The 12,868-nt window shown below is 39.8% G+C and overlaps 1 protein-coding gene and 1 long non-coding RNA gene across 7 annotated transcripts in view; one reads left to right on the top strand and one right to left on the bottom strand.

Moving 5' to 3' along the window:
- Positions 1-12,868, bottom strand: part of PGM3 (phosphoglucomutase 3) — a 31,701-nt gene that overhangs the window by 11,288 nt on the left and 7,545 nt on the right. For 5 of the 6 annotated variants that reach the window (XM_037143808.2, XM_037143807.2, XM_037143810.2 and 2 more), the window contains 8 exons: positions 11,302-11,435; positions 9,706-9,901; positions 7,856-8,013; positions 7,379-7,462; positions 5,481-5,579; positions 3,697-3,810; positions 2,697-2,819; positions 1,447-1,620 (listed from right to left, as the gene is read on the bottom strand). In XM_037143808.2, the coding sequence (XP_036999703.2) occupies positions 1,447-1,620; positions 2,697-2,819; positions 3,697-3,810; positions 5,481-5,579; positions 7,379-7,462; positions 7,856-8,013; positions 9,706-9,901; positions 11,302-11,435 (1,082 nt within the window). Of the gene's footprint in view, positions 1-87; positions 178-1,446; positions 1,621-2,696; positions 2,820-3,696; positions 3,811-5,480; positions 5,580-7,378; positions 7,463-7,855; positions 8,014-9,705; positions 9,902-11,301; positions 11,436-12,868 lie in introns of those variants that run through there. The other variant, XM_037143811.2, reaches the window with a different exon arrangement.
- Positions 174-2,699, top strand: LOC119048239 (uncharacterized). The gene is made up of 3 exons (XR_005082295.2): positions 174-372; positions 1,405-1,536; positions 2,238-2,699. It is a non-coding gene; the product is annotated as an uncharacterized LOC119048239 (long non-coding RNA).

Raw genomic sequence — 12,868 nt, 5'->3', positions numbered from 1 at the left:
AATGTGTTTGAACCTGTCACAATGGCAGTACTATTATTATGTAAAAACTTTTTAAAAATCCAGTTTCTCAAGATATAAAAATTGTCTTCAGAAACCTGGTTGGGGACGTTCTCCAACTCCTCCAGCCAGCTGAAATACTGCCAAGCTCACTTCATGGGCAAGGCTATCCGCGCTTTCCTGAAAATTACATGAAAATTGATTAGATGGGAGGGACAGCATCTACCATGTTACTGCACCTTTGAGGGAAGAGGAGGGAGTCTGATTGTTTCGCTAACATAGTAAGATGAAAATGTTTCTTTTTTTTTCATCTTTCAGTAGTAAATTCCAAGACCCTAAAATAAATGGAAAACAAGCCAAAGTCTTCCAAATAAGGTAAATTCTTAATCAAATAATAAAATTATTTGAAAACTGAATAAATGTAATGAAACCTAGTCCTTGAAGGCAACAAGGCCAAAATTATCTGTGAGTAAGTCAAGTTACTCTTAAGGCCCTGGATGTCCTTTCCTCACCCACCACAGTGAATAAACACAAGGTCCAGCGGGAGTAAGGCTCGCCTGAGTGTGGATGGTAGGGTACATGAATCTCTCACGCAGCAATTTGAACATTTCACCTAAAATGTCATATGGTGCACTTGAGTCTGATAGTATGTTACAGAATCATATGCTTATGATTCTGTAATAAAAAGGGGGCATTATTTGTGCCAGACCCTGTATATTTACTATATTCTGGGATGGCCTAAGGCTTCTGCAGAAAAACTGCCAGCTATTGTATAAATTAAAAATGTCTCCTTCTGAGTCCCTATTCAATCTACTTTATTTTCCCTCTCCTGTGCAAACATCTTAAGGGTTTATGGTAATGGAAAAGACTGTATTGAGAGGACAAACTGTAAATCTCTAGACCACAGAGTCTTGCCCTACCACAAAAATAGTAGCACAGAGCAAGACTGCCCTTTAATGGAAATATTTTAAAAAGCAAATTAAGAATCCAGAGACAAAGATGAATTTCAGGCAGCATGGATGATGATAGCATTTGATTTAGAAATGAACCTGTAACTTGGATGTTGTTATAAATCAAAAGGGTTATGTTTTTATAGGAGAAAAACTATAACAAGTCAGACTAAGTACCTACTAATTACTCATTCCACAATTAGAATTATGACAGTTTCGGGAACTGTAGAGTAAATCAAAAGAAAAATATTCAGGGAAATAAAATAAGTGGGTATAATTTTGTCCAACTTTATAACTTACAAGTACTGACAAAAGTAATTTTGTAGTCTTAAAATGAACCTAAAAGGCTCCATAAACAAGTATAAAAGGTATTAAATCTTTATCATGTGAGATTTCAGCACTATTAAAATAGTTTTCATCTCTACCACCCCCCTCCCACTACCTATGTTGTTATTAGACTCTCACTGCACATTTTCCCAGGAGAACTGTACCAGCTTACTTGTGAGTCTGCTTCTGCATACACTCGGACCACGTCTTCAGTACCAGAGGGCCGGACGAAAGCGCGGGACAGCTTGTACTTCTTCACCAGGTTATTGATTGCCTCCTGCAGTCCTGGGGGTGTGACCGCTTGCCTTTCAGCATCAGTGGTGCTAATAACTTGCCTGTCTGCAACCTATGCCAAAGCATTTCATATTTCTTATTGTATTTCACTCCCTCTTTAGAAGCTTAAGCTATTCACCATAACTCCCACCAAAGGATTATTTATGGCCATTTCATTTTAACAGTGGAGCTACATTTCAGTTTATTGTATCACAAATACAACACACAGTAAAGTTCCAGATTAAGTGTACCATGAAATTGCATTAAAGTTTTAAAATTCTATTAATTATCATTTCTTAATATCTGTTATTAAGTTCAACATATTTATATAGTTTGTTTCTTCAGTCTATAAAGAATTACCTTTATCAAAAAGAAATAACATTTCCAGACTACCTTACACTTACCATTAAAGTAATGGCCAGTAAATACTATATGACTTAAATTCATTAATCAAATAATCTTAGGTTGCCAGTTACCCTTTTTTAAAAAATCACCTTAATTATATAAGAGGATCATGATGAGAATCTCCTAAATATGCCAAAAACTAATCTGAACAATCAGCAGCCATTTCTGTGAACTCTGGATTTCATCTCTCACAAATCTGTTGTGAGAATATATACACTGATATAAATCTATACAGAAACCAATTAGCCATTTATCTAAAATGTCTTTCTCCCTTTGAACCCACAGGTTCCTACTGAGCAGCTAGCCTCGGGAAGCACTCTGCGAACCAAGAATAAAAAGGAAGTATTTTCACTGAAAACGATAGGCTGTCCAGGATTTGCTCCAAAGTAGTGTGGGGTGTGGAGAGTGTTCAGGACAATACAAACCTGCTGAATCTGGGCACACAGGGGCTCATTATTTTTACTCCACTTGTATGTTGTAAATTTTTCGTAGTAAAAATTTAAAAATGACGTGTGTCATTAAAAGTTTGGAAACCAAATACTTCTCAAACAAGAGAATAGTTAAGAGCGCCTCTGTAATTTTTAAAGATAGAAGAAAATATAATTAGATAATATAAGGCATTATTTTCTGTGTAATATGTACATATGGGACGAAATATGACACACTTGGGAAATATTTTTATGAAGTGAGATTTGAAATAACAGCTTTAAACTTTCAGAAAAGTAGTTAAGATCGTGGTCCCACCTGAACTTTGAGCTGCCTGTTGGGAAGATCCGCGTAGAGAGCGTCCCACTGCTGCACAGTCAAGCCTTTCAGAGCCAAGATGGCCTCGATCACGAGCATGTCAGAAATCGCATCGCCAGCTGCCTGTAGTGGGGAGAGACGACAGGAGAGACTGCCCTGATACACGGAAAGCTAAGACGTGAGTGTGTCTCAGAAAAGCAATCCTAGTCTCCTGTGCATCCTCCTCGCTCCACTCAGCATCTTAGTAGCTGCATGGGGAGCATCAGTGAGAACTGAACTGAAACTAGCTCTGGAAAAACTTGCCTTTAATCTTCCACCTTAGCTACAAAGTGAAATTAGACAGGATTACTCTTACGGCTACAGCATTAACATTCTATTTCAGTTTTTTTCTTTATATCTAGATTCTTTGTAAGATTAGCACACCATGATGGAAGATATTATGCAACGTAGTGAAGGAATATGAGCTTTCATGTAGGCCACTTAGTAGCTAGAAGACCTTCTTCCTTCATTTACGAAGTGACAGGTGTAATAACCCTTCTCCCTGTGTTAATGCAAGGATTCCATGAAAGGGCACGTAAAGTGCCCAAAATGTACAAGACGCCCAGTGTCACTTCCACCACATTGCCACGTCCTGTGCTTTGCTTGCTCTTCCATTGCCCTCAGCTACATTTGAGTCCCAACAACCTGACCCATGTGAGAGAACCAATTATTTTTCCTGAATTTCCTTGAGAAAATAGGCTTTAAAAAAACATGCTTAGTCAAATATATACTCTCAGTACCTGAATCTAGTGTCTATAGGTGGAAGCTACTCATTATACTAGAAAATTTTCATCAAAAAAATGTACGGTGAATGAAGCACACAGATGTCCTGTCACTGACATGTCAGCGTAAATCCCAACCGTACACGCCGCTTTTGTGAGGAAGCGCCACTTTAATGTTTTACACAGTCCACTGTATCGCCAGCCTTCTGCATAAGTAACGAAGAACCCACCAGCCCTACCTGGTTAAATAAATCAATGATGTTTTCAAGCATCTTAGCAGCTTTCCTTTTCTCATCTTCTGATTCTTTTGCTAGTTGTTTTATCTTTGTTTCCGCAGCTTTACTAAACAGTACCTGCAATGAAAGGGTACAAAAACCACAAAGCTCTACCACAGACCCAGTCTTAAGTACTATCATACTAGCTACACCACTTTCAAAACTCTCAAAGCAGAAGAAATTAAGGAGAGGAATAATGGCAGCCTTATAAGGTACAAAATTAATATAAGATCAAAGCAGAGCCCAAAAGATATTACTGGCAAAAAAGTTCCTTTATGGATTATAAAACTTGTTATCAAAATTCAAAGAGCTGGTGTGGCTCAAGTTGGTTGGAGCACCATCCCATAACCATAGGGTTGTAGGTTCGATTCTCACAGGGCATACACAGAAGAAAACCAATCAATGTTTCTCTTTTGCACTGTTGTTTCTCTCTTCCTCTCCCTCTTTCTAAAAGCAATGAAAAAATATCCTCAGGTGAAGAAAATACCACCTCGGCAAAGGTGCTCACATACATGGGCTCAATATATCTGTCCCTCAGCCAGGTACGTAAGCCTACCTCTATCCATTTTACCTTGAAGAACGTAATTCATTGCAGCTGGCATACTTTTGTGTCCTAAAGTTAAGGACAAGAGCTAAGCAAAAGTAGAAAGACTGCTCCTGTTTATCATGTTATAGCAAATAGTGCCATGAATATTTATTATACATCATGCTCCTCAGGATTTCCATCATTTTGAAATACCTTGCCCATGATTTTAGTGCCCTCAGATGCCCAGTGCTGAGGAGGAGTAGCGTACCACGTTCAGCCACTTGCTGAAATTCTTGCTTATTGGTAAACTAAGGGGCAGGTTGGTCACTTACTTGACTGAAACACAGACATACCCATTCATTCACCCTACGCCAGCAGAGCTGACCAGTTGATACAGAGACATTATAGTCTCGAAGCCTAAAATATTTCCTATGAGCCCTTTATGTTCATTTACCAATCCCTGCATTAGATCGTCAGTTTATTTTACTCGTATTTTCTAAGAAGATTATTTTTCTTCTACTTATATTCATTGCCTCTAGAAGCCAATTTTAAAAATAATGAGGAAACTTATTTGACCTAGATAACTATGTGTTGGTCACCTCAAATCCATGTATGAAATAAGATGATATATAAAACATTTAAAGAAAAACTATGAACCTTATGAACATATTAGCAACCACTTAACACACCTTCATACTGTGAATTTTGTGTTAGATGAGTTGTATCTTAAAAAACCTTTTACAGCATTGTTAAGAACACCGTTAATATATATATATATATATATATATATATATATATATATATATATATATATACGCTTATTCCTAACTACTTTAGACTCATTTCCAGTTGTTTATAACTTAATTCTTCAGCTATCCAACACTTTTCAATTTACCACACGTAATGTACTTTTCTTTTACCACCTATGGCCAGTTGACAAAAAATATTTTAAATGATTTATATATAGTCTGCTCATAAAAAGTAAATTATAAGAAACTATACTGTAAGGACAAGTTAGCATTATTTCTTCATTCAAAAAATATCACTGCAATCTAAGAGACCCAGTTTTACTGCACGTAAAAACAGACTAAGTTAACCAAGTAATCAAATTCTACCACCATCCCAGTCATTTCAACAAAGTAGATTACCTATCATTACCCAGATACAGAATTCCCATCATAAAAAAAGTGCCAGCTAAAGCTGTAATTGTTTGAGAACTTACTGTGCCATGCCCATTTGCTTCAAAATAAACTCCAACATCAAATTCTTGAGCCTTGTGGTGCAAATGTTTTACACCAGTTTTAGTACAATAGACTGGTACCTATGAGACATTTTTAAAAACATGACAGTTATTCAACCAGCAAATTTATTGTGTACCAACCACCCACGAATATTAATAGGGAACAAAACCTGGAGCTTAATCTAGTGAGGAAGACAAAGCAATGAAAACCAGAGTGGTTACCATGGGGAGGAATAGAAGGCACTTAGATGCACAAATACGAGGGGAAAGGGAAGTGAGAGAGAGGACAGTCTCTTCATAAATCCATGCAAGACTTCAAGTGGAGGAGTGGCACCATCTGCTTCAGGAAGCTCAGCTTAGCTCCCGTGTGGAGAGGGACTTAGAGGAGCGCTGCAGCTTTTACTATCAAGGGCCGGAAAATTTGTTAGGCTTTGCGGGCCACATGGTCTCTGTTCCAATTCTGTCACTGTGGTGAGAAAGCAGCCACAGACAACACAAAACCAAAAGAGCATGACTGCATTCCCATGAAACTACAAACAGGAGGCAGGTTGGATTTGGCCCACAGGCCACTGCTCATTAACCCTCCTGCTTAGATGGTCTGCTAGGAGTTACCCAGTAAGAAGTTATGGTGGCTGGATTAGCAACAGTGGACACAGAAAGTCTTTAACAGATCTGATAAAAATGGTTAAGAAAAATCTAACAGTACAAAACTGCAAAAAAAAAAAAGAGAGAGAGAGAGAGAGATCCAGATTAAATAAAACCAACATTTGACTGGATTTAGGAAACCTAAGAAACTGCTAGGGCTAAAAGTACTTAATCTATTAGAAAATGATTATAAAGTAACAGTTCTGACATACTCAGTTTCTTAAACAAGGTATCTTACCTATAAGAAATTTTTAAGATACAAATTGTATTTAAAATACTAAAACAACCCTAAGCTCTGAAAAATCCCCATGAAAGGTAGGCAATTGGGCCCCATATGGGAGTCCCTTGAGTAACCTTATTGTAACCGAATTCAGGGTGGGGCAAAAGGCGGTTTACAGTCATTCACATGGAAAATAACGTGATAATAAATAAGACAATAAACTTGTTTCACATACTCAATAACTGTAAACCTGCTTTTGCCCAAGCCTTAAATCAGGTCACAAACTCCAGCCTCCAGATACGTTTTACTGTGCCTAGCCACTATTTCTTTTCAATTTTAAATCAGTTGCCAAGACTTAACAAGTAGGAAACTCACATGGGAAGTCATGGTTTCAGATTCTCCTCTCAAAGAATCTGACTTAAGGTGAGAGCAGCTGGCTTGGGCACACTCCTCCTAGTCCCTATCTCCCTGCTGTCCTCATTCACCTACAGAAATCTGGCTTTGACATTCCTGCTTTAAAACGAAAGGAAAGGCAAAAATAACTAGCAAAATGCAGGAACTTAAACAGGCATACACAAAAGTTAGAAAATATTCCAGTAGCTAGTGAGAAACAGTAAAGGTGAATGGACCCGGTTTGGGCCCTGAGCGCTCCAACGCTGCTGTAGAGCAGTGTGGTGCAGAGGGCGGCCATCTGGCGGACACCAGGACGGAAACCTGCCGACCCAGAAAGCTGCTCCACAGAAGGGGAGTGAGAAACCAGTTTTACTACTGAATAAGCATTAAGTCAGACTTGTGGTACCCGTCACAGGCACTCTGCTAAGACACTGCTAAATAGGAAGTCTCTTTTTGCATCAGGGACAATTCAGTTTTTTCTTTTGATTTCTATTTACCTTACATGAATGAAAGCTCAGCTTCATGCACAACTCATTTGCTTTTATGAGGGTATTATCTTCCTCACAGAATTTATCTTACAGCAGAATTAAGAAACTACCAGAAAATGGAAATGGTTCAGTACCTTCATAACTTCTTCAAGAAACCGTGTTGAACTTCCGTTTGCATATGCAGTTTGTACAACACCAATATTCAAATTTTCTCCAATCTAGACAAAAATAATGATCTTACATCAAAAGTAAAGACACTACAAAAAATATTTTTAAAAACTTTAAAAAATGAAGGCAAGCAACAGAAATACTGCAAAAAAAAAAAGTAAAGACATTACAAAAGCAAAGTTCTAAAGGATGACAAAGTTATCCATGACTTCGGCAGTGCTTTGGTTTATGCAATAAATGACTCAAAGGAAAAAGTAACTTCAGATTCCTAAACCAATTCCCCAAAGTTGAAATGACTGGACTTACCATTTCTTTCTGTATCTTCCAGTCACAAATATAGGAATTTCCAAAAAATTGCACCTTTGACACATTCAAGTGACTGCTACAGAACTACCTCACCACAAGGCCTGTTCTGAAGGGCAGTCAGTCACCCTCCCCCATACCTGCAAGAGGAGCTCTGTGAGGAAACTGCTGATGAGTGCTGCTATCTTGTCCCCGTCTATGAGGTGAAAGCGGCCGTCCGCATCAGAGTAGTAGTAAACAATTCTGTCTGCGTCGCCATCGAAGGAACAGCATCTTTCATTGGACTTCATTTCCATTCCTAGCACACAGAATAATTACAAGTGCATTTCTGTCTAAAAAATGCAAATACAACTCAATATAAAAAGTTTTAGCTTTTTTCCTTATACTAGTTACAAGGAACAATTTTTTTTCACTGAAGTATGATCACTGCCCTTACATGTTATGTTACATGTAACATGTAAGCATGTCCACTATGATTATTCAACAAGTATTTCAAATTATCCTCCCATTTAAAACCACTGTCTTAATATTCAAATAGTATGCAGGCTTACTGGTAGTTTTTACAAGGTAAATTCTTTCACAGCTAACTGAAAAAGCAGCATTCAAAACCTATGCTGAAACTTGACATAATGCTAAAATAAAATTCTAGTTTATGCCAGCTAGTTTGGCAAGACATGTTCCCATATCATTTTTTGAAAGCTACAGGTATTCTGAATGCAGTTTATCTAGTCCTATGATGTCCTTTATATATAAAAAAATCAGCGATAGATGAGGTATGTGCTTTGATTTAATTCAGATAGAAGTGATTTTTATTTGTTCACACCATAAATAACAAGAAACACCAGAAAGTAAGAACACAGAATTATAACCAATGAGAAACTTTGCTGGGAATATCACTATAAGGCTGGCTACAGGATACAACATAAGCCTCATGAAAGCCGGGGCTTATGGTTTCATTCATACTGTAGTCCCAGTGCCAATGGCCAGAGAAAAAAAGCTCATGATTTACAGAATGGATACAGGGACAGAGAACTGAACTGTCAGTGAAATAATAGTCAAACCTAGCAATTCAAGGAAAGGAGCTTAAACTGGTTAATTAAACTGAAGGTTTAAACGCTTACTACATCGAGGCAGAAAACACCGTCAGTGAGAAGGACACTGAGGGATCTGTGGACGGCTGAAGGGTGCGGCGCCCGCCTGAGGGGCTGGGGCTGCTCCGCTGCAGCAAGTTAATGTAAGAATGGACATCTGATTTTGGCAAAGAGAAGCCAGATTCCAATATTTAAGTAAAATCAAAGCATTTTAAATGGTGGTAACTAATGCAGTTAAACACACACACACACACACACACATACAATAGACCAAACAAAATATATCTGCAGGACAGGCTAACAATTTTGGATCTATAATGTAACTAAATATAGAACATCTCTTACTACAACCACACTCCAAAGAACAGTCTGTCTGCCTACTAACATGCTCACTATGGAAAACGCTGATTTGGGGAACAATTACAATTCAGCAGTTGGGAGTCTCCTCCTATAGCGTGTCTAATTCTAAAATGAAAAACAAGGCTACTTAACTACTGCTACCCTCTAGGGCAGTAATTCTCAAAGTGTGGTCCGCAGACCCGCACTACCCGAAGAGCCCGGGCGTGTGACAGAGACGCAAATCCCCATGCTATACAAACCCTACCCAGACGCACAGAGTCAGAAACCCTGACGCAGAGCCCAGGAAACTACGTTGGCAGTTCTCCGGAATACCGAATTCCGACTGTGCTTTCCCCACCAGCTTTCGCACATGTTGTGAGGAGCCCTGTGGCTCACGGGCAGGGAGAGTTCACGTCGGAATGGCACCGATGAGTGCAAATGCGCTCAGATGTCTAAACACTGCACATCAAAGACCAGCTACAGCACTCTGCACTCATTCAGCCACTCGTTTATAAATGACGATGGTTTCAAAGCTCCAGAAACAAATTTGTTCTACATACCTTGTGGAGGTTTCTGATGACTTTTCACAAAGTCAGCCCCACATAAATGGTTGAGTCTCCCTTCAGTCCCAACATTGAACAGCTGAAGCGAGAGCCCCTGGGAGAGGTAGCGCTCCATTTCCCCCAGCTTCAGGGCCCCTATGCCGTTTGCACAGTCGACCCTGAGTGACTGAGACCCATCTCCACTGCAGGAAGCCTTGGAACAAGAGGCACAGGGAAGAAAAATGTCAAGTTCTAAAGGCAACGGTGAAGCATAAAGCATGTACATGTATATGTAAAAACCCTCCATTATTTCAGTTAGCTCATCTAGTTTAAACCAAGAAACAACGAAGTACACACATTCAGGTGAAAATCATACATATCACAGTACAATTTTTCAATACATTTTTGAACACTCTGACATTGGAACAGTTTCATGATTGAACGACTGATGGAAATGGAACTTGTTAAACGGAAAATTAACTTTCATGCTGAAAGCCATCACTAGATACAAAAGGACCAAGTGTCTTGGGGCCTGGAGTCTAAAACCCAGCAGCATAGCTAGACAGAGAAGACAAACACGACGACCATCATCCCACAGTTTTGCAAGTGTTTTTACACATCACATACAGGGGAGAAAGAGGTAAACTGTTCCGAAAGGGTTTACATCAGCTACAGACAAAGGGGCCAGGAGAAGGGGAAGCAGGGCAGCTCTGGGATGTCTGCACCCTTGGATAGGTTGCGAGCAGGTCTGGGAAGTTCATAAAAAAGCAAAGGCCTCCTGGGGCTGGAAGACACCTGGCCATTCTCTCTTCAGAATAATCAGAGACTTAACACCTGGAACTTACATTGAAGTTCCAACAGACACACTTGAATGTGAGCAGCCTTTTGTTAGCTGGTCCACAGCTATTAACAAGCTAACTGTTCCATCTCTCTTGCTCTCTGGACACTGTACTTTAGAACATCTCAGATTTTTTTTTGGTCAAGCTTGATAAGCATTAGCCTCAATTAAGCAAGGTCCCTTAAAAATAATGTTATAGATAGAATGAGCAGTAAGAACATGTCATTCTCTTCACAGCATATAACACCGCTGGGCATTCTGTATGCTTTGTCTAATTGTCGGTCTCCCTTCGTTATGATCCTCACTTCAGAATATAAATTCTATGAGAGCAAGGGCTTTGCTCGGGATTACTGTGCCTGACAGAAACATACAGTCAATATCTGTTGATCAAGTGAATTCAATTCCTCAAATCTCATCCAGGTTTAGCAAGCCAATATCCTTAACAAGGAAGATCTTCACAACAGCAGATATCTCAAGTGTGATGCCAATAACACCAACTTGCTTGAGAGTAAATTCACATGAATACTCATTAGCACAAGAACACCACCAGGTCTGTTTCCCCCGAGATCTCAGACTGTGTTACATGCCTTGCCAAGTAAATGCCCACACACGGTTAGGATACAAGGGCCAGACTTTAGTACCCCTGGAAAGAAAAAGATTTGCCGAATTTTTGGAAAAGGAAGAGGAGTGAAAAACTATGCAATTATAATAATAAATTGCTCAACTGCCGTTATTTCATTTACTTGCATAAGCCCCAAGCTCATTCAAACTTTCACCTGTTTGGTAAGCTCCACGAAGGCCGCAGACAGTTTCTGGTAGTACCCATCCAGGGTGGCCTTCCCGTACTGGCCGCTGGTATTTCGACAGTACACCATGTAGTGCAGCTGTGGCGTCGTCAGAAGGCCGTAATCTGCCACAGAAATACGAAAAACAATGTACCACGTTTCTTAGTAAAGAGAAAGAAGTTTAAATGGATTCCAACTATAGGGATTTCAGGGTGCCAAAAGACATCTCAGAGAACACAAAATGCTAACTTTCAAATGGCACAAACATCCACTGAAGTCATTAAGAATGCACATCACAGCCCTGGCTAGTGTAGCTCAGTGGCTTGAGCATGGGCCTGCGAACTAAAAGATCGCGGTTCCATCCCCAGTCAGGACACATGCCTGGGTTGCAGGTCAGTTCCTAGCAGGGGCCAGTTCCCGGCAGGGGACACACGAGAAGCAACCATACATTGATATTTCTCTCCCTCTCTCCTTCCCTTCCCTTCTAAAGACAAATAAATAAATTTTTTTAATGAAAAAAAAAAAAAGAATGCACATCACACAGTGGTACTATGATTTACAGTAAGAAATATGTATTTGGTCTTTGTCCCCATTGCAGACAGAATTTCTAAACCCTGGGAATTTCTTAAGCAAAGAGAGCAATAAGTTCTCTTTTGTTACATTGAAAAGGTGACCTTTGGAAGCCCCCAGGTAACCCAGCTGCTTACCTGGGGAACCAATCACAGGATTATAGGGCACTTTCAGCCCTCCCCCTCCACCTGCCAATTTCAGGGAGAGAGGCTGGAGGGGCTAGAGATTAAGTTCAATCACCAATGGCCAATGATTTACTCATTTATCCCTAGGTAAGGGAGCTTTCAGGAAAATCCAAAGTCCAAAAGCTCAGGGTTCTGGGTTGGAGGACACACGAACAGGAAGTGGCAGCTCAGAGAGCCTGGAAGCTCTGAGCCCCTTTCCACACAGCTGGCCTTACGCATCTTCTCACCCTAGCCACTCTTGAGTTAAATCCTTTATAATAAAGTGGTAACCTAGGAGGTAAAACACTCCTCGGTGTTCTGTGAGCTGCTTTAGCAAATCAACGAAACCCAAGGAGGTGAGAACCTCCAGACAGGTCGGAAGCCCAGGAGACTGGGAGGGGAAGTGGGAGGGGGACGGCGGTCTTAGGGGACGGAGGTAGGACTGGGCACCACCTCCAGGCAGACAGTGTCAGAACTGACTGTTCTGTGGTATTAGAAGAAATACACATTGGACATAAGCTCAATTCTAAAAAAATATGAACTACTATTGGGAGCAAAAAAAAAAATCAGTCTAGAGAAATAATAATAAAAACAGCAATACAGAAAAGTAGTAGTTGAGTTCTATTTCCAGTAACATCACAAACTATATAATTAAGATAGACACTCCTACAAACAATCAAAAGGCTAACTAAAAACTCTTTTCCAAAAAAGAACTACAGTGCCAACATGCAGCAGGGGAAGTAGACCAAAATCGGTGGAAGTAGAGGAACTCCAAGACTGGAGCCAAGGAGACAAGTTTCATTCTCCGGCACTCCTCAAAACTT

Source organism: Artibeus jamaicensis, unplaced genomic scaffold (genome assembly GCF_021234435.1).
Source record: "Artibeus jamaicensis isolate MK-2021 breed Jamaican fruit bat unplaced genomic scaffold, CSHL_Jam_final contig_387, whole genome shotgun sequence".
Taxonomy (NCBI): Eukaryota; Metazoa; Chordata; class Mammalia; order Chiroptera; family Phyllostomidae; genus Artibeus; species Artibeus jamaicensis.
This window is presented reverse-complemented; position numbering and strand designations above follow the sequence as displayed.